Source organism: Pholis gunnellus (genome assembly GCF_910591455.1).
Source record: "Pholis gunnellus genome assembly, chromosome: 2".
In the NCBI taxonomy this organism is placed as follows: Eukaryota; Metazoa; Chordata; class Actinopteri; order Perciformes; family Pholidae; genus Pholis; species Pholis gunnellus.
The window spans coordinates 17,893,148-17,919,538 of NC_136536.1; the positions used below are offsets into that span (position 1 = coordinate 17,893,148).

The 26,391-nt window shown below is 41.5% G+C and overlaps 1 protein-coding gene across 1 annotated transcript in view; it reads left to right on the top strand.

Moving 5' to 3' along the window:
* sema3bl (sema domain, immunoglobulin domain (Ig), short basic domain, secreted, (semaphorin) 3bl) overlaps positions 1-26,391 on the top strand; it is a 56,026-nt gene that overhangs the window by 20,437 nt on the left and 9,198 nt on the right. Inside the window, exons 3-10 of the mRNA XM_079178307.1 lie at positions 1,665-1,727; positions 10,488-10,607; positions 19,286-19,376; positions 21,948-22,064; positions 22,635-22,777; positions 24,067-24,181; positions 24,314-24,383; positions 24,955-25,099. Of these exons, the coding sequence (XP_079034433.1) occupies positions 1,665-1,727; positions 10,488-10,607; positions 19,286-19,376; positions 21,948-22,064; positions 22,635-22,777; positions 24,067-24,181; positions 24,314-24,383; positions 24,955-25,099 (864 nt within the window). The remainder of the gene's footprint in view (positions 1-1,664; positions 1,728-10,487; positions 10,608-19,285; positions 19,377-21,947; positions 22,065-22,634; positions 22,778-24,066; positions 24,182-24,313; positions 24,384-24,954; positions 25,100-26,391) is intronic.

Sequence of the window (26,391 nt, forward strand, 5' to 3'; positions counted from 1 at the left end):
GATATGAAATACCTTTCTTTGAGCCAAAGGCCAGTTTGCATCACCATAAAGACTTCTTCAATGCACTCTGAATTTGATTCATATCCTATCTGATATTTCATTCATTTTTTACATTGAATGTTTATTAACAATTGTCATTTTCTATTGGGGTTAAAGTATTTCCAGGTCCTCCAATGTCACATCCTTCATCCGTACAGGACTTGTCAGAGAATTTAAATCTTTGTGAGCCAGGTTTCAGTCATCCTGATTTACAGAGAGTCCATTGTGTTGCCTGCGATGCGTTGGAATTATGACAAAAGTTGTCTCCGATTTTACTGCTGATATGAAATACAGGAAGGAGAAACATTCACTCGTCTTTTCAACTCTCTCTATTTTGGTTTCTATCATTTTAATAACTTCCCATTCTCAGAGAAAACACCATAGCTACCACGGTGGCCCCTCGACACACATGATCTCCATACGCACTGAACTTAATCACACATTGTAATGCAAGTCAGGAGCATTTGCTTTTTTCTCTGGTTTCTTTTCTCTCTGTTGGCCAAAACAAAGCCAGTTCCCAGACAAAGAGTTATTGTGTCGGAGAAATTCTCCGGTAGTCTGTGCGAAGCTACAGTATCACACACGTCATAGTCTCAGTCCTGAGACGGGCTTGGCCTTTTCCTCTTCAGTGGCAATTTGATTTCATTTTTCATTTTCTGAAAGCAGTGTGAAAACTAGTCCCATTGTTTCAGGTCCAAATAATATGTCATGCTTTTCTGAGATTCACCTCTTCTCCTTGTTTCACTGGCAGAATGAGAGGAAGACTTCGGGACTTTCCTAATCAGGAAATGTTAGATCTATACTGTGAGGATTTGAGTTGATTTATTAATACATTTATTTGCACTTTTTTGAAGCTCCCGATGGTCTTGTTAGGATACTCTGAAGGTTTGGCTGAGCTGCTTTCCTGCTTGGTTAAAGCCAAAGCTGTAATTTTATTTCAGGCACAAAACAGAAGATGAACAGTGACCTGTGCGTCAAACCTTTTGAAAAAGTTTTTCATAGCATCACAAAGATTCCCTTTTTTTCTGTTTTTTTTTATGTTGTTGGGTATGTATTGTCCATATAGACAAGTAGAGGGTTTTCCAAGCGGATAATTTAACCGAAAAAAATATTATAAGTGCAGGCAGAAATATCAGACAAATATTCTCCCAACCTGGACATATAAAACCATGGTTAGAGGTCTAGAGGTTTGTCAGACAATTTGTTAGGTTTTTATTTGGAAGAACCAACCCTTTTATATAACTGGAATGATAAATGTGTCTGTCATGTCTCAATCAAAGTTTCAGCCAAAAGTTAACTCCCAAAGTCCTCAGCTCTTCATTCCAAAGCCTTTGTTTCATCATATGTAGAGCATCTGCTCTGCTCAATTTGCCTCTAATTGCTGTTGAATTTGCAGGGAACATAATTCAAATTGAACCACACATGGGCTGATTCGTATCTGTTGATTGCATTAACATACGACCATAAAGACTGTCTGGGTTCAACAAACAAAGCAATTACATTTTTTCAATATGGCTGAATCAGGTGGTTGTTTGCATTTCTTCAAAGATATGAGGTCATTAATCATATGAGGTCATTAATCATCACCCGTTTTTCTATCTTTCTCTTCTTCTCTTCCCTTATAGATCTCCTGGCCTCCATTACCTGGCAACAGAGAGGACTGTATTCAGACGGGGAAGGACCCACAGGTAACTTTTGATTCTTGCTTGTTTTAACATATTTTCATTTAAATATGCAACGTATCCTCATTTACTGTTTTTTCTCATATATTTTGAGAACTTATTCTTCATTTTTGTTTCTTCTATGTCCAGCAAAATGTGTCTATAACAGTGTTTAAAAAATAAAATACTACTCCTGTCATCACTGGAAACAACTTGGTTAGGTTTAGGCAACAAAACTACTTGGTTAGTTTTATGAAAAGATTGCGGTTGGGGTTAAAATAACTACGGAAGTGAGGTCATTACACGGGACACAAACAGCAGCGACGGTTTTGGATTCACCCATCAAGCCCGACCTATGCTGCGATAGTCGCTCTCTATAGCCTAATGTATGTTGTATTTCCTGGTTCACGATTACATGGATTACATACAAATCAATTTTGTGTGATATATACAAACTATAGTGGATTACTTTTCGTAAGAACAGCCTAAATCATGAGTCTAAATACACCCGGAGACATTTTCTCTGTTCCCACTTCCAGAGTGTCTTTTCTGGAAATGTTCATACCCTGTCCTGCTTCACTGGCCTTCTCACCTGAGCCATACACCAGCCTACCAAGCTGCTAGTCATTGAAGAAGCCTTGGAGTAAACAGAATATATGTAGTATTTTTCCAAGATTGTCTATGTGGCTTTGCTGCTGTAGCCATCAAGACCAGTTTCCTGCCTGTACTTGATAACCAGCTCCGTTGCCAATGTCCTGTCTGTTTCCTGATTGTTGAATTTGTTTGCCTGGCCGCCTGCCTATTTTGGCAGCATTTTATTCGACCAGCTGAGCTTGGTGTCTCCACTTGGATTGTCATTACTGTATCCAGTAACTTGAACTCTGACAGACAATGTGATCCAAAATGAACCCAACAGACTCTGTTTTTTCCATTAATGAGGTGAGTGCGTTGATACACTGTTGAGCAGCTATTGACAAAACGCCTCCAGAGTAGAGAAACGTCTCTCCGCAGGTTACTTGTGTACTCCAAACTTTGGCCTGTCGAGTTGGTCTATGTGCTTTTAGAGATTCTGGCTGAAACATGTTTCCACATCGGTCTCTGCTCTGCTCTCAGTTGTTCGTGGCCCCTTTTTAACAACAGTCGTCAAATGGCACATGTGTGATGGAAAGTGCAGAATATGCCTCCAACAGTATAACAAACTAGTGTAGGCCTACAGTAAATAGCATACATAGATAGATAGATAGTTACTTTATTAATACTAGTCTATTACTTAGAGACAATTAAGTGCCATGTTGCTCCCACAATAAACTATAGACTATTAATGACTCTGAGGAAGTCTGAGTAAGGCCAAATAAAGACTTCCTGGTTCTGTGAAGGAGGAACGTTGAGGCAAGACTTCCTCTCTTAATGAGCCCTGGAAATACAGCGCGAGGAAGGAGGAGATGGAATTAAGGAAAATAAAAGGAGACGAGGAGGAAGGTGTAAAGTATTACAGGATGAGAGGGGAATGTGAGAGAAGAAAAACAAAGTTAGGAGAGTGTTCATGTAATTATGACCATGTTTACAATGAGAGAAAAGAGGAGAGGGGGATTCTGAATCCAATACCTCAACTAATGTAAAGAAACAAACCATTTTGGAGTACAATTTCAGCTTTTAAAAAAAATATAATGAATGGAACCAGTGTCCAGGAATGTGTCAGCACCTTGAGTCGTTTCACCTCCTCACAAGCTGACTCAGCTTTCTGTTTATTAGCCTGGATGAGGTGTGTTGTACTTCACAGCAGATGAGGAGGGGAAGAAAGCAGAAGATGAAGATAATCACGGTTATAGGAGCAGCATAAACATGAAAGAACGACCGGACATAGAGAGCAGGTAGTGCAACCGTCTGCAGCAATGAACCTTTAGTCATGCTAGTGGCGCAATGCCAGTCTGTAGGTTGATCCACCACTTAGGTCAAGTCATTTTGTACAGACATTCATGCTCCCCAGAGGATGAAACCTATTGACTTTAGTGATTCCTTGAAATCGATTCAGCGCTATAATAAGGGTTAACATTCGTGTTCTTGAGTAAAATGTCTCGTTAGGGTGAATTACTAACTTTTGTGATCCCTAAACTTTTCACCCATCATCACGTCAAAATGTAATTGGTCCCATACTTTGTTTGTAACTAATCAATCTCAGAATCCGTGGGCTTTCGGGGCAGGGGTCTTTATTTCTAGGGTTCCGGTGTAGCCAGCAGACATTCGGGCCAAGACTTTCTTTTCCGTGCGCTGCTCATTGTTTACAGTCCAATTAGCAACTTTAGATACAAGATTTTACGAGCTAATTTTAAAGCAATACAACTCTAAATCATGCCTTCCATCTCTTTTGCTCTCCACGCTGACTGTTAATCTGCATTCAACCAAAGCCTGCTTCAACAGGATTGGTCAATAGACCACAAACGAAAACCAGAACGCTTCAAATGTCAAAATCTTGTCCCCATGCCTACACATTCTTCAAGTGAATGCAGAATCTGTTTGAGATCAATAACTACGTGCAAATGTAATGGCTACACTAAAACCCGGACCACTGGGACCATTGTGTTTACGGTCATTCTCACAGATCTGCTGAAATGGCTGTGGACTCTTGTCAATATGACAACATAAACAAATAAAGCAAACCATGAAGAATGGACAGAAAATGGAAATTAAGAAAGAATCACAGAAAGAAAGGAAGAGATTTTGTTACGACGTCTCTGTTCTTTGATGTATTGAGACGTCGTTAAATTTGGTCCCAGTTGGAGGAAAAAGCTCTCTGTGGCTTCAGTGGCGCTCAGAATACATAAACTGGAACCAATTACTGGTTTACAAACATACATCACACACACGAGATGAAGACGCTGTTTTTCATAGTTTTAAAATGACTGTGACTTTTTCTGTCTTTTTGTGCTCAATGGCACAAGAAGTCTGACAGCCACCGCCATCTGGAGCTGGTAAGAAGGTGTTTGTGTGCGTCTAGGTAGGCTATATGTGCTCTGTGTTTGAAGTGGCAGGTGTGTCTTGGGTGTCTTGTATCCGTTTAATTAGGTGTTTCCTCTGCGCGGGGCTCACACAACGCTAGGTGTGTGTGCTCGTGAGCGCTACTGTACTGTCAATACAGTACAGTAGCGTGTAACTCTACCTTACTGGTGCCAAAGGAGTCACAAAGAGTGTGTGTTTGTGTGTGAAATTGTGTGAATAACAGATAGAGATGTTTGTCTGCTTTTGTTAAACTACACAGGCATCTTTCTGCATTCCTTCACGTCTCTGTTACAGAGGTTTTTTTGGTGTCAAACTAGATGGATTGCTGCTGTATCCACTGGCATCTACAAAGCAAAAGAGGCACACACGCACACACGCACACTTACTTACGTTCCATCTTCTTTGTTTGCTGTCTGTTAAACATAACTGAGTTTGACAAAATGTGGTAGAGGTTGAAAGGTGAAAGGTCTTCACATTGTTTTGTTTTTTACTTTTGTGTGCGCGTGTGTGTGCGTTTGGTGATAGAGAGAAAGACATACATATGAGACAGGGACAGAATGAAAACGAGAAAGTTCCGGTTCTCTACGGCAGCTGCGTGACCGTCCTCATACCCCGACACTAAAAGTGAGTGAAAATAAGTTAACCAGTCCCTTTTTTTTTATCTCTTTAATGAAAGCCTCTGTCTCCACAGCCTACTTACTGACAAGTGTCTACCACCTTAAACATGTTCTTACTGATAGCGTTTCTTCCCAGAGTCACAACCTCATAACCTTCACCGTCATTAATTACAGCTCAGACAAATAAATAACATGCCGAGGGGAGGCACTCAGTGACTTCAGCCAAGCATGCAGGGTCTTGCTCTGGCTGTTAACACATTTTTCTGCTGCATCTATCTGCTAACAACAGGACTGATTATCTAATCAGGAAGTTCTTTGCACAAACAACACCTTTTGAGCGCAGAGTAAGGGATCGCAGCAGAGCTAGCAAGTTCAGCATTTTGAGTGTGTGAACAATTCAGCTTTGAGAAAACGGGCGAGGAATTGCGTGTGCATGTCAGAGCTCCGTTCATTTCTTTGAGAGTTTGTTCGCTTTATTCTGTCGCGACAAGCTTGATGGTGCCAGTAATCTGGCTTCCCACACGGTTTGGCTTTATCAGCAGAGCTGTGGTCAGTTCGTTTGAATCTAGTGTTTTTGGTGTCTGAGTGCAGGAAAGTGAGAGGCTGTCCTGTCTAGACCTACCGACTGTAAATATTGGTTTTCGTTCAACGTTTCCTGAACATAGTATGTTTAGTTGCTAAAAGCTGTCCACAACTCGATTTTAAAGGGCCGAGTAGAAAACACTCTAATGAGTCAGGGTTGGAATGGGAATACTTTTTGGAATCACTTTATAATAAAGCAATGAAAAACTATCCGTTTTGTAATTTACAATTTTAGTAAATTTATGAAGGCGTAAAGTGACCATAGTCAACTACGCAGTAGCACTACAATTGAAACTTCCACTTTCTTCTTAAGAATGGCACCTAAATATAATTCCTTAAAGTATTGAGTCCTTAAGGGGACAGAAGCTGGGCCAGGATACTGTATGTAATCTCATTCTCATGCATTAGTAAATTGTTTGTTTCAAGCTAAAAAAAACTAACAAAAAAAACCCTTTTAAAACTGAAAGTATACATTATCGTTTACAGTGGTGCAATACAGGACTAAACATTAGTTGCGTTACAGCAACTCCCCTTTATATCAACGAGAAAAAGATGTTGCAGAGGACAGAGACACGGAGACCCTGTGTGGTCTGTCTCTTGCTCTTTTTGTTGCCAAAATGTTGGTAAATGTTGGTTGCAGCTCTTACGCCTGCCAGGAAGCTAAGTAAGTGACTGTGGCTTTTATTTTTTTTTACTCTAACATGAATATTTGATTGGTTACATGTTGGGAGGTGGCTGGTAGATGTTCGGAAAAATCCTCTCACACACTTCGGAGAGAGTTTCTTGCCATGACTGAATGTTTTGAGTGCTGTCTAGAAGTCATTGGAGAGTAGAAAACAGGTTTCTTTGTGGATCAAACAGCTGCTGAGACCAAAGACTTTGAAAGGCCAGCTGTCCGGCTTTGAACTGCTTTTACGATATTTGCGTGTGTCTGTGGTTGTGTTTGCGTACGGGTCCTGTCGACTGTAGTGTCGTACAATTGCACATCTGTGTGAGTGAATGTGTTGGTCCAATTTTCCTGTTAGTATTACAGAATACGAATTCTCTCCACTGAACATTGGCTGTTTCTACTGGAAACTGCTCTCCATGTCCAAACTTGCCTCTCCCTGCCCGGGTCACTCTTCATAGAACATGTTTGGCTTTGCTGTTAGCCACATGTTGGCTCTACCACTGTGCTCCACGGACATAATCGACTGGTGAAAAGCAAATCCTATCAATTAGAATTAACCAAGCAGGAGCTCTGTGGTGTCCAAACGTCCGCCTTTCCTCTTTGCTGTTTGAAACATGCTACGTTCTCCCAGAACAACACCAGATTACTGATGCAGCCGACTCTGGAGATGCACAGCAGTATTTGGTCAATCAGATGTAAAACAAAAATTGATTGGCATTTAGCAAAATGTAAGAGGTGCAGATAATACCTAGTTAGTTCAGTGTTTCTGACATCAATAATGCCATCTTTCCCTTTACGTACTTTTGGGTCACATAGCAATTAATCACTGCACTGTTTTGGCAAACCTCTTTAAATCCCTTAAAAAAAATTCCGCAACATGCATCTGGGTGCCAAAGAGGTTGAAAGTCCCGAATAATTGGCCTGCCCAGGACAAACATGGAGAAGGAAAAGTATGAGAAACATTTTCCTGGTCTTTGAGCAAATTTCTTGACTGCATTTAGACATAGCATATTTCAAAAATGAATGCGTCCACGCCAAATCGTGATGCTGTGTTATACTTACCGTAAACAAATCAGACCATGCATGATTAGAATGATTTGTAGCCTGTGGTACTGTCACTGCTCATATTTCTCAAAATAAAGTCCACATTTTGAAAAAAAAACAGTTTCTTTCTGTCATGAAGAAGACTTTTGTCTGCTCTCTGGAGTCACCCTCTCTGCTGCTTTTTATTTTTGCTGTTGTTGTTTCACACCTTCTTCTGCCATTGAACTTTGAAATCTTAAGCTTTCTTTGGAACCACAATGTCCTCCAAAATCTACATACCCCATGAGAAATCAGGCTGAGTGTTGCAAATTGTCAAGGCCAGGAGAGGCTGCCAGAGGTCTTGGCATCGTTCTTGTTTATTTATGTTAATGACACATATGTCTCAGAGCAAATGCAAATGCAAATTTGATGTTTCAATTTCTATACATACCCTTTTCCCTTTTTCAACCCCCAAGACACAAAGCTGTGGTTTCCGCGGTCAGTTTAAAAGTTTCAACAGCGTGAAGCAGCAGCGTGGTATTGCTGGGAAGCAGCATTTGTGGTCAGCTGACCTCCCCTTGATGACTAAAGGTTAATACATGGACATTGTGAGCTTTTGGGTCCACCAGTTAGCCTGACCCTTGCTGTATATGCAGTGAATAGATGCTGGCTGGATGTTAAGACTACTCCCTGAAATCTCCCAGTGAGAGAAAACCAGATTCAGTAATCAAACCACTTCATTTTCTGTTTAACACCACTCCCTTCATTGCCACTTAATCTCAGTAAGACCACACAGATGCTTAAAACCCCAGATCCCAGGGTGGGAGAGCAGAGACATATTTCCTATTTTCAACATTTCATTTCACCCTTTGCTCTCCTTGGCCACACAGATCTCTGAGATGACTCCCCGAGTACTAGAACGGAAACATTGGGAGAGACACATTTCTGTTCATTCTCAGTCGACTTGTTAAGCTCTCCTAGACCTCCAATATGTCTTCTGTAATGACATAAGAGACATAATGTAACGTCCAGCCCTTAACTTTTTCCCTCCAGGAGATGAAAGGGTAGGCCGGTTTGTCACGAGTTAAGCCATACAATTCTAATTCTGGATAAATACTTTGACAGAAACAACATGTCACATTTGCTTCATGATAGCCCCTCTTTCTCAACAGAAACATAAGGGCATTTGAGAAACCCAGCTGCTCCTTTTTCATAGATCAAATACTTAACTGCAAATTTAGATTTACTGAAAGCATTCTTAATACAAATGTGTTTCTGTTTAGTTTATTACTGGTCTGATCTTGTTTGGGGAGAGAAACGAGCCAGCAGGAAAGGGCAATATGGTGATGTAAACTATTTCTCGTATACTGCAGTGACATGGTTTACATCAGGTCTGCAGCGCCGCAACGCACTCGAGGAAATGTTTGAGTCTCTGACGGCGAGTGTGAGAGGGACGTGGGCCACACACAAAATGACGGATTTCCTCGACTCATTCACGCACAACACGTGGATTTGTAAAGGCACAAAGAGACTAGCGCACCAGCGTTTAAATCAGGAATTACCAAACAACTCAGAAATGCTCAAAAGGCAAAGAACCATGCACCAATGCGCTTGAATCTCATTTAATTCGACATCAACACACACCATGCATGCACACATTTTGAACAGAGACACACCAGACGCTCATCGTGCAGATATGAGTTTGACCTCGTCAGCTTGAGTGAATGACACCCGGCTGATCCCTTCCTTCGCCGCCGACACCCGTTTTGTCAGACAGGAAGTAGTCATGCCCTCTGCTTCCTCTGGGCCGCTGTGTAGTACAGAAATGTCTTGATACTTGTTTCCTCAGTCACCACTTCTTTTGTTCCAACTCTCATAGTGTTTGAGTGTCTGGCCTTTTGACGTTGTCCACTTGAATATCTTTGTTTCCATTTTTAGGCCTTCTGTCTCCAGTTTTAGCTCCACATACACTGTAGTTGAGTATGTTAGGGAGTTCACCGAAGTTATCAAAATTAAACTTAGTGTTATTGTTGGTGTCTTTGTATCTGTTATGACCCAAAACTCACATCAGGATTATCCCTTTTCTGATGCTTTACAAATCTTGACAATGTTCCTTTGACCCGAATGTGATGAAACTTGTTTTACAACATCAGCATGTCACGTTGGCTGAAATCCAAAAATCAGAGATACAAGTCCTATGCGGGACACTGAGGATATCACATTTCATCTAATAAAGCTCTGTTCTTGGCCCTCAGTACAAACATGTGGGCTCAATAAGCCCTGTTGAGAAATCATTTTGTTTCTCTTCAGTACCCTGAAAATTAACTTATCTGCATTTGGATGACAGGTAACTTTGTACTGTGAGATTTGATTTATTTAAGGCCCCTTCCCTGGTATGTGTGTGTGTGTGTGTGCCCTATAGTATGTGTGTAACATGCATGCAAGAGTGAATGCTTACATCCTGGCAGGGCTCAACAAAAAGGATTGCCCCTTTGCCCCAGGAAAGTAAAATGAAACATCGCGCTAATAAATCAAGTAGATCGTTGTTTTTTCCAGAGCTGATGGTGGAAGTAGCTAAGGAGTGAGTCACCTCTCCTCCTTCTCATCTCTGTTGAGAGTGGCACATGTGCAGTAGTAAAAGGGTGGTCGGTGAAAACAAAGTTTATGAGCTGAGGTGCAAACGAGTATTTCAATTATCCCAGAAACAGGAGTTTAATTGAGTGGTGATAGAGGATGTGGGCGAAACTCCAGATGCATTTACTTAAAGATCAAACATGACAATTAACTTTGAAAGTAAAGTTGATGACCGATCACATAAAACTATTTGTATATAACATTTTCACATATTTCTTTGTGATGCAAGTTTTTAATCCGTGTGTATGTACCTGTGTTTTGCAGACGGAGTGTGCCAACTTTGTTCGCCTCCTGCAGCCCTACAACCGCACCCACCTCCTGGCCTGTGGCACCGGTGCCTTCCAGCCCATGTGTGCCTTCATCTACGTGGGGCACAGAGGAGAGGTAAGCCGGGGTGAAGACAGGCAGTGTGTGTATAGTGTGTGTGTGTGTGTGTGTGTGAGGGGACAACTGCTGGGGGGAACTGAGGGGGCCCACAAAGTATCACGGGAGGGAGAAGGTCTCATCGGTACATCAGTCATGCACAAAAACACACAAACACATAAATACATCCACAGAAACTGTTTTCCAGTTGGTGTTTTTGAGGAAAACTATGTGATTTAGAACTGTAACAGTTGTTTAAGACATTTATTTTATTGTATGCATGCTGACGTACTGCTGCACTGTGACTCCATTTACTAAAGGAAATGTTTGGAAACTGTAAATTATATTCACGTTTCATGCACTGTGTAGCCGTTAGAGAGACTTTTCAATTTGGACTGTGCAGTTTACTTTGACATCAACTGACTGTAAGTTGAGTTCTACTGTCAATCCTTAGCAAGAGTTATTGCACTACATTGTTATCAGTCACAAACTGGTTTTTGGCAACTATGAATTTAATACTTAACTAACAGTGTGATAATGTGTCCATCCACCTGATGAAAGCAGGTTAAATATTCACTCTTATTTCAGCTCTGGTTTGGCCTCGACCAACTCCTGAGAAAACAGTATTTGGCTTTTTAACCGTGCTCACCAGCTAGTCACTAACTTTGTCTTTCAGGCTTTTGGTGTTGGGTCAGTAAAGTGCACAGAAACAGCTGCCTACATGGATTTATGGTTTATTGAGGATTGGTTTGAGCTGGAAAAATGGAGTACAAAGCAAATGTGCAGACCTGAAGGCCCAAACAGTGGGCTAAAAGAGTTAAAACTAAGTTTGATGATCATTTTCTGTGGATTCAGCATTACAAGAAATACACAAAGACATTTAGTCTTATGCAAAAAAGACAAGAGAAAGCATTGTGCATGGCATGTTCTTCAGGGTTGGAAAACCACCACAAACACTTCTGGTTAGGTTTTTATGATTACATTTAGTGTTATGTTTAAATCAAATACTTTGCTCAATGTTACAGTAACACCATGTTGGTAAAGTACATTAATGCTGACGAAAGTGAAAGTTTATTTTTGAAATTCCCAAGGAATGGCTTTCTAACTAGTTCACAGTATGAACAAGTCATGAAGAAATGTCTGCGTTATTATTGCAGCATAGAGACAGGATGCCACTGTATCATAATACACATGAAGTACTGTGCATATGATATGATAAGGGAATCAATGGGTGGCCTCTAAGCAATCCTGTGAAGGACACTGGGGTAATGGAAAAAATGTGGTTGGTTTCTAAACACAACTCAGAGACTGGCCCTGCATCCTCAGGGTTCAAGGTTAAGCCTCAGCAGGCAGCTCTGCTATGAGTCTTTCTGTAGGGCTACTCAGCCGCAGTGTTGGGTCCTCTATACGTCTTTTCAACCGCACAGGCTGGCTCTCTACACAGCCACTTAGCTCAGCGGGACCCTCTGCAGAGACTTGCTCTCGGAGCCATTTGAAAGACAAGAATCAATGAATGGAGCCATTAAGACGGACTCGTAGCTCGCTGTTTCACGGCGGTCCTCCAGATCGCAGCCCTGTGTGCCGCCCTGCCTGGCCCAGCAGGAGGGGGTCAAACTGACTGGGCATGAGGAGAGAGGAAAGCTGGATGTTGGCAAAGAGCTCAGGAAAGGGAAGTGAGACATTGGGGTGGGACACTGCCAACCTTTTTAGTGAGAAGAGTGTGTGTGTGTGTGCACATAAAGTCCAGAAGGTGCATTGCAGCAGATTAAGTTGCTCGTCACAGTGTGTGTGCTCACCTTGGTGTCATTTTCTGCCTCCCTCTCAATCTGTCATCCTCTGTGTGGTTTTTGGACCACAGGCTTTATTGCACATCATGAACAACAGCGCATGTCTTCCTCTGCTCATGCTGAATAACTTTATGCCCGGTTACAATACGCAGTGCAGCATGTCTGCATGGTTGTAATAAGGAAAACAAAAAAAAGAAACAGAAATTAGTCAGTGGGATCCTTGAAGGGTGTTGGGCCAAAGGACAGAACAGCTCGTCTGTTTGCCAGGATCACTGTTATTGACTAGTATAGTAATGCGGTTGATGGTGGTTAGGGTTTAGGCAACACAACTACTCAGGGTTTGAAATATGTACACTTGTAACATAACGTATAAGATACAGACGTACAGAAACGTCATGTGACTCATTGGCGCCGTGCTACGGAACATCATGTGACATAACGTCAGTAAAAGTCACGTTGGCCTCCTGAGTGAAAGACGTGTGTTTGTGAGACCCATGTACCCCATCCTCACTCCCGCCCTTGGAGGACTTCTCGCTCTTGATTCTACATCTGTTGCTCTGAGCGTCTCTGTCGCAGATGGCTTTACATTGGAGTTAGTTGAAAGCCCGGTGCATCTCATAAAGACTAACGGGTGCCTTGTGCGTTGGTATCAAGACGCAGAGGGCCACTGTCCAAGCGTTGGGAACACAAGAGTTAAACTAACCAGTTTGCTGGCAACCAATCAAACCCTGTATGTATTTGTGTTGTGTTGCAGTGATTCAGTTAAAAAGAAAAGCCCAAAACTCTACTAGACTAGACTAGAATGACAGTTTGAAGCAACCCATCATCTTTATGAATAAAGGAGTTTCAATCTGTTCACTAGTTTATGATGGGATGGTAGTGCAGCTTTCTTCCCAAACACTGCTGCATTTGTTTCAATTTCCCCAGTGTACGTGCTTATGATAGAGAGATAGCGTGTTTGTATCTGTGCGTGCCCGGGTATGCATGAAACGAGTCCCAGGTTGTGTCAGCTGTATGTGTGTTAAAACTCAGACCACCTCAGCTGATGTTAAGACACCAGTTGACGTCCTGCTTGTGTGTGTTTGAGTGTGTATTTGAGTGTGTGTGTGTGTCCCTCCATCACTCCGACCACAACTGCGACCTTTCAGCGAGTCGGAGTGTCTGTGTGAATGGATGACACCGCAGGGAGCCTGTCCATTTATTTAACCAATCGTTAACTGGTGGAGAACACACACCCGTCTGTTTGTCTGACCTCTCGAGGGAAGCGAGCCTGCGAGCCCTCGGACCAGACTCTGGGTGGGATGACCTTTGAACTTAGGTGTTACAACTCAGTTAGGGGCAGACAGACACGCACTCTTTCTCATGCCAGCTTTTCTCTGTTTCAGTCTTGCCGTTGGTCACACAAGTTTTATGGAAAACCTATGAATGTAGCAGGAAATACTATACGATATAATATAATTGAATATGTGAATTAGGCTCATTTTACATCGGCTATTTTGAAGTGAAAAAAATACGCTTCCCGACTGTCAAACAGTGTTATGAAAAATGTCTTAGTCTTGGAGTGGTTACTGTTCTCTAGTGTCTAATTATAATTTCATGCTTTCATCCAAAGATGAAAACAAAGAAATGCATTGAGCAAAATTCTAGTATTTCCAACTAATTGACATGCAGTCATGATGAAAAGGAGCGTCAGAAGTCTTCAAGAAGAACCTTTCAGAATCACCAAAATTATTTTCCGACAATTGTTCTTTGTTATGATTGAATTGCAGCGGGTTAATCCCAAAAAGCCTACAGCATGTCGTAGTTTATCAATCAAATGTGGAGGCAATTCTTTATTGTCTTTCTTTGAGTGTGAAAACAATGTTTAAATTCATTCTCACCACATGGTGTTCATATCACTTACATAGAAATATGAACTTTGGATCTGTCATGTGTTTCTTCATCACTCCTTCTTTGTCCCACACTCATACACACACACACACACACAAACTGGAGCGCCCTTGGTGAGTGACACAGCTGCCTGAGCAGTGTCCTAGATGTGAAAATAAACCACCATACATACAGAGGACTAGCCCCCACACGCACACACAAGCATGAATACACACACACACACACACATACACACCGTCAAACATAACACATGACACAAACTCGAACATATACATTTTTGAGATACAGACAGAAACACACACAAACATGATGACAGACGTGCACAGTCAGGCATAAACCTAAATATATAGAAGCAAATGTGTAGACAGACACACAGATTGACACACACACGGGGAAGCAGATTTATTTAACAACAGCTGACAGATTTGAAAAAAAAATTCAAAGCTGAACAAACAAATAGCAGACTGGCCCTCTCAACATTGTAGAGTAAAGCAGTTCAGATGCTCCATTTCTCAGTAAAAGCCCACGTTTACTTCACAATTCTGCTTTTTGGCACTCTGATTGTAACTTGCTGAGTAACTCACTTCCTCTCAGAGTTCCCTGGCGACCTTAGCGAGTGCTACACATCATGGGATACTTTTTAAGTCCTTTGGGAAAATAAGCTATTGTATTGAGGTGGATAAAAAAAGAGGACTAAAAAGATTTAAAGCATAATCAAAAATAAATTGCTTATAAATCATCCATTTATTTGTCCCATATATGTTGCCTTTGGATCCAAGCCCCACAAACTGGAGATAAATGAATGCTTATTTTACGGCTTCAGCCTTTTCTGTAATCTTTGCTCGGTTTACATAATCTTTTTATAATTGTTACAATAACTCTTAATCAGCTCTTGTCCTGTCTTACTCTGTCTTGTGTATTTTCAATGGAGAAGAATGAAGAACAGAGAAGATTTACAGAGAGAACAAGTGAACAGTGAGGAACAGGCCAAGTACAACAGCATTTCTAATGGGGTCTGCTGGTTGGCCAAGTTGATGCTTGAAGTGATTCCAAACCTGACTCGACGTTTTGACAGTAAACCTTTTTTAAACGTGTATCCAGTTTCAAACTGTGAATAATAAGCATGGCTAATTTAAAAAAACTGAGACCCTTGACGGATGTTTTAAATTATTCACTTTAAATGGGCAACCCTGGTTCAGGATTGCACAATCTCATGTAGCATCAACCTCTTCTTCATCAAAACATGAACAGTGAGGGAGGACAAGAGAGGAGAAGGGTGGAGAAGAAGATGAGAGGCTGGAAGGAGCTGGGAGACCAAAAGGTGGATGTCTCGACTCACTCAAGAGAAAATCCCACGTGACATGGTAACTGCATCTCTGTTGGGTGACTTGTAACAGAATAGAAGCATTGTACTCTGTTGTGTTAGAGTTTATTATATAGCAGGGTGGAAAACCGAGAATTTACATTTGTTGGCTGGAAGGTAAAGTCTTGGTTTCCCACCCTGCTATGACTTATGGTAGTTAAAAAAAATGCAAAGACACTTCTGGACAGGTTGTATGCAGTCAGTGGTTGGAAAATCTCAGTTATAAGAGCAAGTGAGTCAAGTCTTTTATGTATAAGCGCAACTTTGTCTTGTGGCTGCTTTGCATCTTGTCCATTGAGGCTACGATAAGTGGCATCTATGACTTTTCTACAGTGGATTTCCAACTGCATGACTTAATGTTGTTGCAAAAATGGTGGATCTGGAAATAATTCAGAAGAATCTCTTTGATTCTTTGGAACGGATACCAAAAAACATCCATTAGCAGTTGTTTTTATGTTTTAGGGCGGATTGCTCCATTTAAAAGGAGACCATGTAACTTTGCTGAGCAGGGACCACTGTGGCCCCAAATGACAATAACGTGGTAATGCTAAATGCTAAAACATGGTGTAACATTAGCACAAGTAGAGAGAAGTGGTAGCGTTAGAAACAATAAGCTAATGGTCATACCAGTCTTGCTAAGGCTGTAGCAGTAAAACCTCTGGGTGTATTAAATTGAGCAAGGGTGCATTTTATGGCTAGTAAATTCAAATGTTTCATTCGAAATAGGGGAAGTGTGTTATTTCAATATCACTTCAAGGCAGCTGATTTAGGGTGAAGATTGTAGCCAGCATTAGGTTTTGATTTTGAAAACTGGCAATCTTCGAACCCATCGGCTAATGGTCTGACAACAATAAGCCTCTGTGGATAAGGGACTATATCTCTGGGGGTTCCCATGTAGCCAATGGATATCTGGGCCAAGACTTTCCTTTCCGTCCACTGCTCATTGTTTACAGTTCGATTAACTTGAGATGCGAGAGTGGGGTTGGAACTGAGAGACTACATATACGGCCGGAATAGCCAGTTTACAAGCTTTAAGCCAATAAAAATCCAAATCACCGCCAGACGATAGCCAGTGGGTTCTGAGATCTCCACAAGGACTGTTTATCTGCATTCAACCAGTCCCTCTCGACGTGATTGGTCAATACTACTTGGACCACAAATCGAAACCAGAACGCTTCCATAACGATACCAAAATCGGTGTCCCGTTGCCTACAGATTCTGCATATGAATGCTGAATCTCTTTATATAGATTAGTAAATGGTAAGGTTGTATAGTGAATATATAATAAAGGGGTAGAAGCTAATGAATGAAAAAAAGTCAACGAAGTTCCTCACAAGTTAAAAATGATACCAATGTGCATGTGTGACACATGTGTGTGTCAGTAGTCACCTGTCTAAACGGTTTGGCAGCGGGGGTCCTGATGTATTTTGCTTGGCACAGCTGAGTACAAAGTGGCCTGGATGTCTTCTCTTTCTGTGTATCGCAGCACTTGTGTGTATTTATCTTGGCAGAGTTTGGCCAAAGTGACTCTGACAGTCTAATCAGCTGCACAGGCAGCCACACCATTCCTCCGGATCATAAGAAGATAACACACACACACACACACACACACACACAACCCCCAAACTGCACAGTCTCTTCAACGTATAAGATGCACAAGTGCGCAGTGGAAAATTGGGCACAGGAGTGCACAAGCACACACTCACATCACATGCACACACACTCTGATGAGGAACACAGCGATTCAGTGACGTTTAATTCAGTAACAAAAGAGCCAAGAGGTGCTGAAAGAACAAGGAAGACTAACGAGTAAACTGAAAGACCTCGACAGAGAATGACATGGAGAGCATTAAAACAGATGGAAATAAGAGCAGAAATTCAAGATGGAGAGAGAATGAAAGGGTTAAGATAGATGGAAGTAAGAAAGGAAACTGTTCAGTATAGGTATGATAAAAAAAGAATAATGGTATTTGCACAAAAGCCATCCTCTGCTGCTGGCATGCGATTTCTCAGTAAATAGCTCTTTACTTCTAAAGACATGTGGACCAACTTAAGAAATAAATGAATACACAGTCATACCGTGCATAGAGAAAAGTGAAAATGACAACAGAAATCCTCAAACATCACATTGTGTAAACATTTTTAAATAACCCTCATCATCTCAAATTCAATGAAGTGTGAGTGTGTGTATAAGTGTTGTGTGTGCTGGATAGGCTGTACGTGTGCACGTTTGACACCTGTAAAACTCATTCAAATCTCTTTACGAACATTGAAAAAGCCACATGTGGATCAAATAAGAAATGAACTGCCTCTCCTTATTTCCTGAGACCGTGTATGTATAATCTTATTTTCTGCGTCTGACAATGTGAATATGCCGTGTCCATGTTGCTCTCCACGTGTGAGTGTGTGTTGGTGCACGTACAGAACTTGATGTGCGCGGGTGTGCACATTGTCCACTGTGTTTCGTAACAGTATTTTTATCCTGCTAACTTCAATGTCATCATCTCCCCTGTGATGTCTGAGACTCACCCTCCCAATAACAATACTCCATTGTCCATAAGAGGAACAGAGTCACACACACGCAGTTCACTGTAAGGACACTTAAATCATTAACGTGGAATCAAACAGGACGTCTCACTGTAGGTCCTGTCGACTTACATTCCCTTTTAATTTTTGAAAGTCGACTACGTTTGGACTCACATTGATCAGAAGCAGCAGCCTGGTACACTGATGTCGTTGAAGTGGGAGTAGAAAGTCTCAGAACAAAATGTCTTTTGTCCACAGTGACCCCGTTTTGACCTGGCAAATCACACAATCCAAGGATGTGGCCAGTGTTTGTCAGGTGAACTTGACTAACTGGTGAATGATGAAGAAAGAACCACTCTATTATTTTAATTGCTTCCTCATGTCTTCACTGAAACAATCTGCAGTTTGATGTTAGATGCAGATCCATGAAGGTTTATCCATGAACTTCTCCTTTGGCACTTTTTAACTTCTATTTTCAGTTTTGATCAATCTGACAACTCCACTCTTGTATTCTTCCAAACAGTGTTGCTGCTGTTGAAAACATAAATCACATCACTTCCTGTCCAACAGGGACAAAAACGAAACATGGCGCTCAGCAAAACAAAAACATGAAAGCAAATGAAAATGGTTTCCTGAATATGATTTGGGTTCTGTCAAATTGGCATAAGAGTGGAAACGTTGTGGGTTTTCTTGGTCAGTTACTGTGTGTGTTGAGTGAGTTTTAGGACCCTAAGGTTCATGAAACCTGTCCTCATATGAACTGTCACATTTCTTTTTTTGTTGATAAAGTTTCAATATTAAGTGTAGTTTTTATTTGCTAACAGATCCGGTCCTTTGTTTTCCCTTGTTACCCTGTTGGCTCCGTAATACACAGTTCAGCTCTTTGGGCTGATCTGTACTCGGAACCATGTGGGAAACTTTTTCTGAACTCTGGCAACTGCACTGATCCTGCATTTCCTCGTCTCACAGACGGTCTTAGTCATCTTAGTTCTCAGACGGACGCGGAGTTCAATGGGAGGACAAATGAATCCGAAACATAAGCTAATACTGAAAACAGTTTTGATACATTTCATCTCACAGACCACATGCTGGAATGAATGATGTATAATCCTCCATGTCATTTTCTTCCTCAGCATGTGTTCACCATGGATCCTACAAATGTGGAGAATGGAAGAGGCAAAGTTCCACATGACCCCAGCCTCCCCTTCGCTAGCACCTTCAGTGGTACGTCCTATGTTGGTTTGTCTATATTTATAATTCTCGAACAATCCTCCGGTGGTTTATGGAGCTAATATGATTAGGGTTGAGGTCCAATTTCCAAAGGTAATTTGGCCGATATTTATACCATTTTATAAAGAAAAACTGTTGCATGTCATACCCCTCTCTCTTCTCTTGTTTCATGTCTTCCTATTCACTGTAGACTGTCAAAATAAAGCAGAAATACCCCAAAAAAGAGAGAGAAACTGAACACTGAGAATATAAGATCTAAAAGATGGGTGTTCTATCCCTTTCCCATTGCACAACGTCTTCAAAGCTACTTCGAGGAACTTTCATTTTGTGTTAATTTGGCCGGTTCCTGTGGTCTGCCCCGCTCAGTCCTGGTTCTGGTTCTCTTATGCCTCCCTAACCCTCCACTGAAGGCCCAGCAACACCACCTGGGCCTCCAGTCGTGTGGAGTCGATGTTGGCTCCCATCAGGGACCGGTGGAGCAGCAAGGCGAAGCTCTACTTGTGGCCGGAGGAGGAGCTGCTGCTCCCCACGCTCTCCTTCTCTGGCTGGAGCTTGACCTGCTGTGACATAGCTGTCATATTACCACTGGACTTGTTGTTGCTTGGTATTCTTTATCTTCCACAACTAACTATTTAAAATACCAAACACAGAAGGTCTGTATCTACACATTTCACCTCTCTGGGCGGATCTCTGCTTTGTTTTCAAATGATAATAACGTACAGAACACCTTCCATAACCTTCTTCCGCTCTTGACACTGCATGCACGCACTCTGGAGTTGTGCTGAATAGGTTAAACAGTTCTGGGTGTTTCTCTCTGAATGTCATTAGGTATTCGGTTTGCGAAATAATGTTGATTTATACCAGTGACAGACAATCCAGGGAACCGCTGAGGCAGGAGGTGTGTGTGTGTGTGTGTGTGTGTGTGTGTGTGTGTGTGTGTGTGTGTGTGTGTGTGTGTGGAGCACTCTATCCCTATCCCACCTTCCTCTATTTACAGCTGCTTTGGGTGTTTTGAGCATCAGAATTTATCCCACAAAGCATTGTATTTGGCTGGAAATCATTCAATTACCGCCAAGTATTGAATAGCTTGGACTTCAGCAGGAGCTTACATGGTCACGTAGACAAAAAACAATACACACAAAGCTATTGAGGAATGTCATTAGGCCTTAAAAAGTATATTCTAGAAAGACTGACTGATAAATAGACATTTTGAATGCTGGGAGAGAAGGGTTTGTTCGGCTGCACCAGTTTAAACGATACTTTCAACATATTAAAAGTGGAAAACGCTGACTCAGCAGATCTGTTGGCGTCCTCAAGGTCAGCAGGGTTGTGAAAGATGACCAGACGGCTAGTTTTAAGCTCCTGTTACAGGACTGAGTCTTCCATATTCAGGATGTCTATTTCTGTCTCTGACAGTAACCACTGACCTCTCTTTGGATTTCTCTCATCAGAGATCGATGGTGTGCAAAAAGCAAAAGGGTTCCTATTGGCCCATGCGACACTCCCATTTTCATTCGTCCTCTGATGTAAAGTACTTCAGCCTTGAAACTAATCCGTAAAATAAGAAATAAATAATGAGACAACGGATAAAATACACCTACATGCACGGACATAAATACGCACACGGGCATACAAATAGAGCTTGACCAACACATTACAGCGTGTGATGAAAAATAACAGCAGAGATGCCAAGAATGAAACAGTAAAAGTTGATGAAAGTCCTATTCCTCAGCTATCAACCCAATAAGGGTTTCCCTCTCCTCAATTTCAGGATCTTCTCCCAAAATACACAAAGCTCAACAGGCCCTGTCATCCCCAATTACTGTGTGTTTGCGTCTGTCAGTAAGGTATAGAAGGATGTGTGTGTTTTTAATACCATTATTGCAGCCAAATAAGATAAGAATAAATGCACCCCATGAGATCGCTCTCTGTCTGTAGTTTCCTTTTCTACAGTGGTCACTGTGCTGGGAAGAAAATAAAACAAATAGGCTTTTTCTCAAAGAAATTCCCTCATAATTCTTCATTGTCTGAGTTGGAGGGATTTCTGTCTCCACGCTAGCTGAGGTAGCTGTCTAGCTGATAGCCCTGGCTGCTAAAGGCTTTTCCAAGTGCCAGAGGAAAGATTTTGTGTCTCCAGGAAAATCTATATTTTGAGTTGCTGAAATTCAGACTGAGTCCGTGCTGGTCTCAGAGGAGGATGTAGTCCTGTAAGTGCGTTTGAGTTTTGGTTTCACATAACTCTCTCTATGTGTTCTGCAGCATATTGGACGTGTTGTATTTCCTCATTCCCTCCCTTCCTCATTTGCCTGAACCACAATTTTTTTTCTCCGTCACCCATGATTTCCAAATTGTTCTCCTGTGCCAACTTTTTTCTTTTTTTCTTATCCCTTTCCTTTCATTGCTGCTGTTTCTTCACATCTGCTGCTGTCTCTCTCCTTTTTATTCCCTTCCACCTTTTCCCTCTTTTTCCTGTTGTACTTATCCGTTCTTTTTCTCCGCTACCTCTCTCTTAAACCCTAAAACTTATTCTCCATCTCCCACCACCTCTGCCTTGCCTCTCTCTAGCTGGGGAGCTGTATACAGGACTGACTGCAGATTTCCTGGGGAGAGACTCTGTGATCTTCAGGAGTATGGGAGGTCGCTCCACCATGAGGACAGAGACTGACCAGAAACTTCTCCATGGTAACGTTTCACTGTTTTATCAACCTGTGAGACAATGTAAATTAAACTACACTATTTTCAATATCAGGACACCTTGGAGTGCATTATCTTTATCATATTATGCCTTTTTAAACTCATCATCCGGTCCATTTCACCAGTGAGGGTGACTTTGGTTACATGCTGTGTAATATACTTCGCTCAACATTTGTTTAAAACACACAAACTATCTTCTGCTGTGTTTCATTTGACTTGTCATGTTTTTGCAGGAAATCTTCTGGAATGAGACACAAAACAGACCTAAAATTCTTACAATGTCTTTGTTGAAAGGATTAAAGACAATGATGTCAATAACTACATGTTTGTCCTCATCAGTGCATATTATTCAGTGTCACGCAGGGACACAAGGGGGACCACGTTGGTTTAGTCTCAGAAAGATACGGGGTCGGTTGTCTATATTGCATATGTTAAATTTTAGCAGCAAGATGAGCTCTGCTGCTAGGACAAGAGTTTTTTTTATGGTATTTAGGTTTAAATTGATTACTCTCTCTTTTCATACTAACTCTCCATCCATCCACACGTCTTCCTCTGCAGACCCAAAGTTCATCGCTGCCCACCTCATCCCAGACAACGACGACAAAGACAACGATAAAGTGTATTTCTTCTTCACTGAGAAGGCCACGGAGCCGGGGGACAGGGAGGGGGCCATACACACACGTGTCGGACGAGTGTGTGCGGTAAGATACTTTATAAACTCTTTATGCAAACACATTGATTTTGTAGTACATGATGATGTTTCTATTGGAACAGGCAACTGCTATTGCAACACTTTTTCCTTGTAGAGGTTTAGAGTCGTGTGGCGTCACATGAAAAACTCAAGAGAAAGTTGCCTCTGCAGGGACACTGTCCCACATACTCTAGTATAGTCTAATCCAAAGACTCTAGTTAGATGTACACAGAAAGATTGAGAGACATATCCAGTCCCAGGAATGAGACATCTGCAGGCGTGTTTCACTTGAAGAAGAGGTTGTGATCTGGGAGAGTCTGGGAGTCCTGTGGGGCTTTCTTGTTCTCTGGAAGACACTTTAGGGATGATAAATGTTGAGTCTCCACCTGTTCCTTCAGTCCAAGGAATAGATTCACACTCCCACTGTGGAAGAGGGTTGTATGACAACATGGTCCCAAGGACCGGAGGTAAGTTTTATGGGTTTATTCTGCTCTTGTGACAGTTCCAAACCCTCTCGTAGAAAAAAACAAATGTCTTTTGGAGCAATATAATATTTATATTTCCTTAAAGCGCTGTGAAGGCATCGTGATATTCAGGATCATGTGAATTTGTTCTCCTTCCAAAACCCACACAGCTGTCGAATTGGCCAACTGTAATCCCCATCTGCTCTGAACACTCTGTCACATTCTTTCACGCATTGATTTGTCTTAGAAAACCATGTGTGCCGTGTGCACCATCCACAAATATAGGTATGCATAGAAGACTACACGCAAATACACACATATACACAGCTGTGCATTTCCTTAGAGACTGTTCGATTGCGCCAGAAAACCCTCAGACAAAATCCCACCTAAACCTTCAAATGATATCCTTCTTTGTCCTCCTCATCTCACCCTCTCTTACTCCTCTTTCTTCCCATCGGTCTCTCTTTCCCTCGCCTTCCTACACATATTGTTGTATGTCCTCCTCGACCCTGTTTTCCTAACCTGACACCCCAGAGGGTTTGTTATAAAGAACCATCTGAGAAGCCGTCACTGGAGACTATTAGAACAAGGGCATGGAATATAAAAAAAATACATGGCAGGTGATTGGATGAACCATCTGTCAATCACACTCTGACCAAAGCGAGTTGAGAGAAGAGCAAAAACATCTTTTCCATTGGAACCATCCTTCTCCGTGTCACATCATTGGGCTACAACACAGTGCGCTAGAGTGCATAGCCAGAACAATACAAATGTGTATTTGTAAATGAATATGCAGCTGTGTTTTATAGATTGTGTGTAATGTCATTTCTGCCAGAATGATGTTGGAGGCCAGAGAGCGCTGGTGAACAAGTGGAGTACCTTCATCAAAGCCCGACTGGTCTGCTCTGTTCCAGGACCTCACGGCATCGACACACACTTCAACCAACTGGGTGAGATACGCACAAAACCTTTTTTAACAAGGTTTTACTTCTGCATGCATTAGAGTACAAGCTCACACACTTTAATGTCAGCCTTCAGTATACACACATACTAAATGGCCTTTTGAAAAAAATACAAAACAGAGGATGTTTTCCTGCTGAGGACCAAGGACGAGAGAAACCCAGATGTCTATGCGATCTTCAGCACCATCAGGTGAATAACCATGAAGCTTCATATGTGTTTACAGGTTATCTACATTAAATATTCTGCTTTATTTTACCTTAATATTACCAACCTTGGAGGTCCTCCGAGAAAGTACAAAGCACTCAGTTGTGGTTTTCATACTGTGGGTTTTCTACCCCTGAAAGGTTGAAATGTGTGTCCTGGCTGATAGAGCTGCTGCAGACCAAGTAATTTAATATTTGCTATTTTGTAAGTTAGTAGTGTCCCGTGGTGGTTAAAAAACTCCACTATGACATATGAGAACAATATATCATCAGCTGTATTTCTGTACTCGAGGGTGTATCTGTACACAATGGCATCCCTGCTGAGTGATGCTGGATTATCAGCCTGGTTTGTTATCATTTGTTGTTTTTGCTGAACTTATTATTGTTATTGCGGCATACTACTTAATTTTTGCCTTTATTTTCAACCATTTCTTACAAGTTCATGTTTCTTGGAAATGTAACTCAATCTTCCGGCATTTGTTGTCAGATATATAATACGAATAAAAAAGATATTTGTGGAAATGTTCAACTGTACATCCCCCCTCTCTCCTCCACAGTAATGTGTTCCAGGGTTTTGCCGTGTGTGTTTACCGTATGGCTGACATCAGAGAAGCCTTCAATGGACCCTTCGCTCATAAAGAGGGCCCTGACTACCAGTGGGGGGCCTATGAAGGCAGGGTCCCTTATCCAAGACCAGGCGTGGTGAGTCTTCACCTCTAACCCAACATGTACTCCGATGTTATGATTGCCCAACCCTAACCCCTAAACATACTGTACTTACAATGACCACAATACTTCCCATATAACACACTTCTGCTTGGCAACATTATAAGGAAACATAAGCAGTACTACCTTAGTATGCTGATGACACACAGTTTTACATTTCAATAGTCTCTGCTGAACCATCTGGTAAACTACATCAACAATGTCTTGGATTCTTTTTTGTTTCTTTTTTTTGGTAATCAATTAAAGACAAGATCCAGATACTGATGTCATTGGTTTTTAAAAAACAGAGACAATTAAACACTCAAAAGTCCCTCTCTCTGAAATACGGAGTTGTTTTAAATGCTGACCTGACCATAATAAATCAATCAACTTTTTATATATTTTTTTCTTTCTTTGTTTATTTATCAGGGAAACAACACACATCAAGTAAAGCTGCCAGATTAGTCTGTACAAACTATTTCATCTCTACTTAAAAAACATCAAGTTAGAGGGTTTATATCTAAAACGGACACTGAGAAACTGATCAATGCATTCATTTCAAACACTGCAATGTTATTTTAGTTGGATTAACAATAAGAACATCAAAGCTTGTTTTAAAACACAGCAGCAGCACCACAAACTACAGCCTTAAAAAAATGTTCATTGAACACTTTCAACAAAACTTAAACCTTAGAACCTTCATTCAGGTATTTTTTTTTTTTTGCAGGAGATATTTTAGCTCAGTATACCTAATAGTTTAAACACTGTCATGCCTGTACCTAAATCACGTCTTATGTAGGCTAATGTAATACAGTTGTGTACAAATCTAATTCTTAGGAGAAGTGGTTGCTCAGGCCTACTGCGTGTGCTAAAACAGAAACGGCGATAAGACCATGAAAAATGAGGTGTAGGAAAGTTTCATATCAGTAAAATAAACTACTGTATGTGGTAGTGCAGCTGTGCTGACTGTACACAGCACAGAGCCTTCTCCTGGTTTACGTCCCGACTCTCAGCGGAGCTCTGTCACGTTCTCTCAACCACGCCACTGTAATTCAGCTCTGTTATACACACACACACACACACACACACACAGACAAGCATGCAGCGCGTGTAACTCGGCCTCATTACTAGAGTGCAGGAGGGCATATGGAGGCAGAAGGAATATGAATAATGTGAGAACAGAAAAGACACCTCTGTGGTTTCACTCTGCTGACTCTGCTGATTAACAAGAATGTCTTGGCCCAAAACTGAGAGAGTAAGAGAGAGAGGGAAGGAAATGGAGGAAGAGA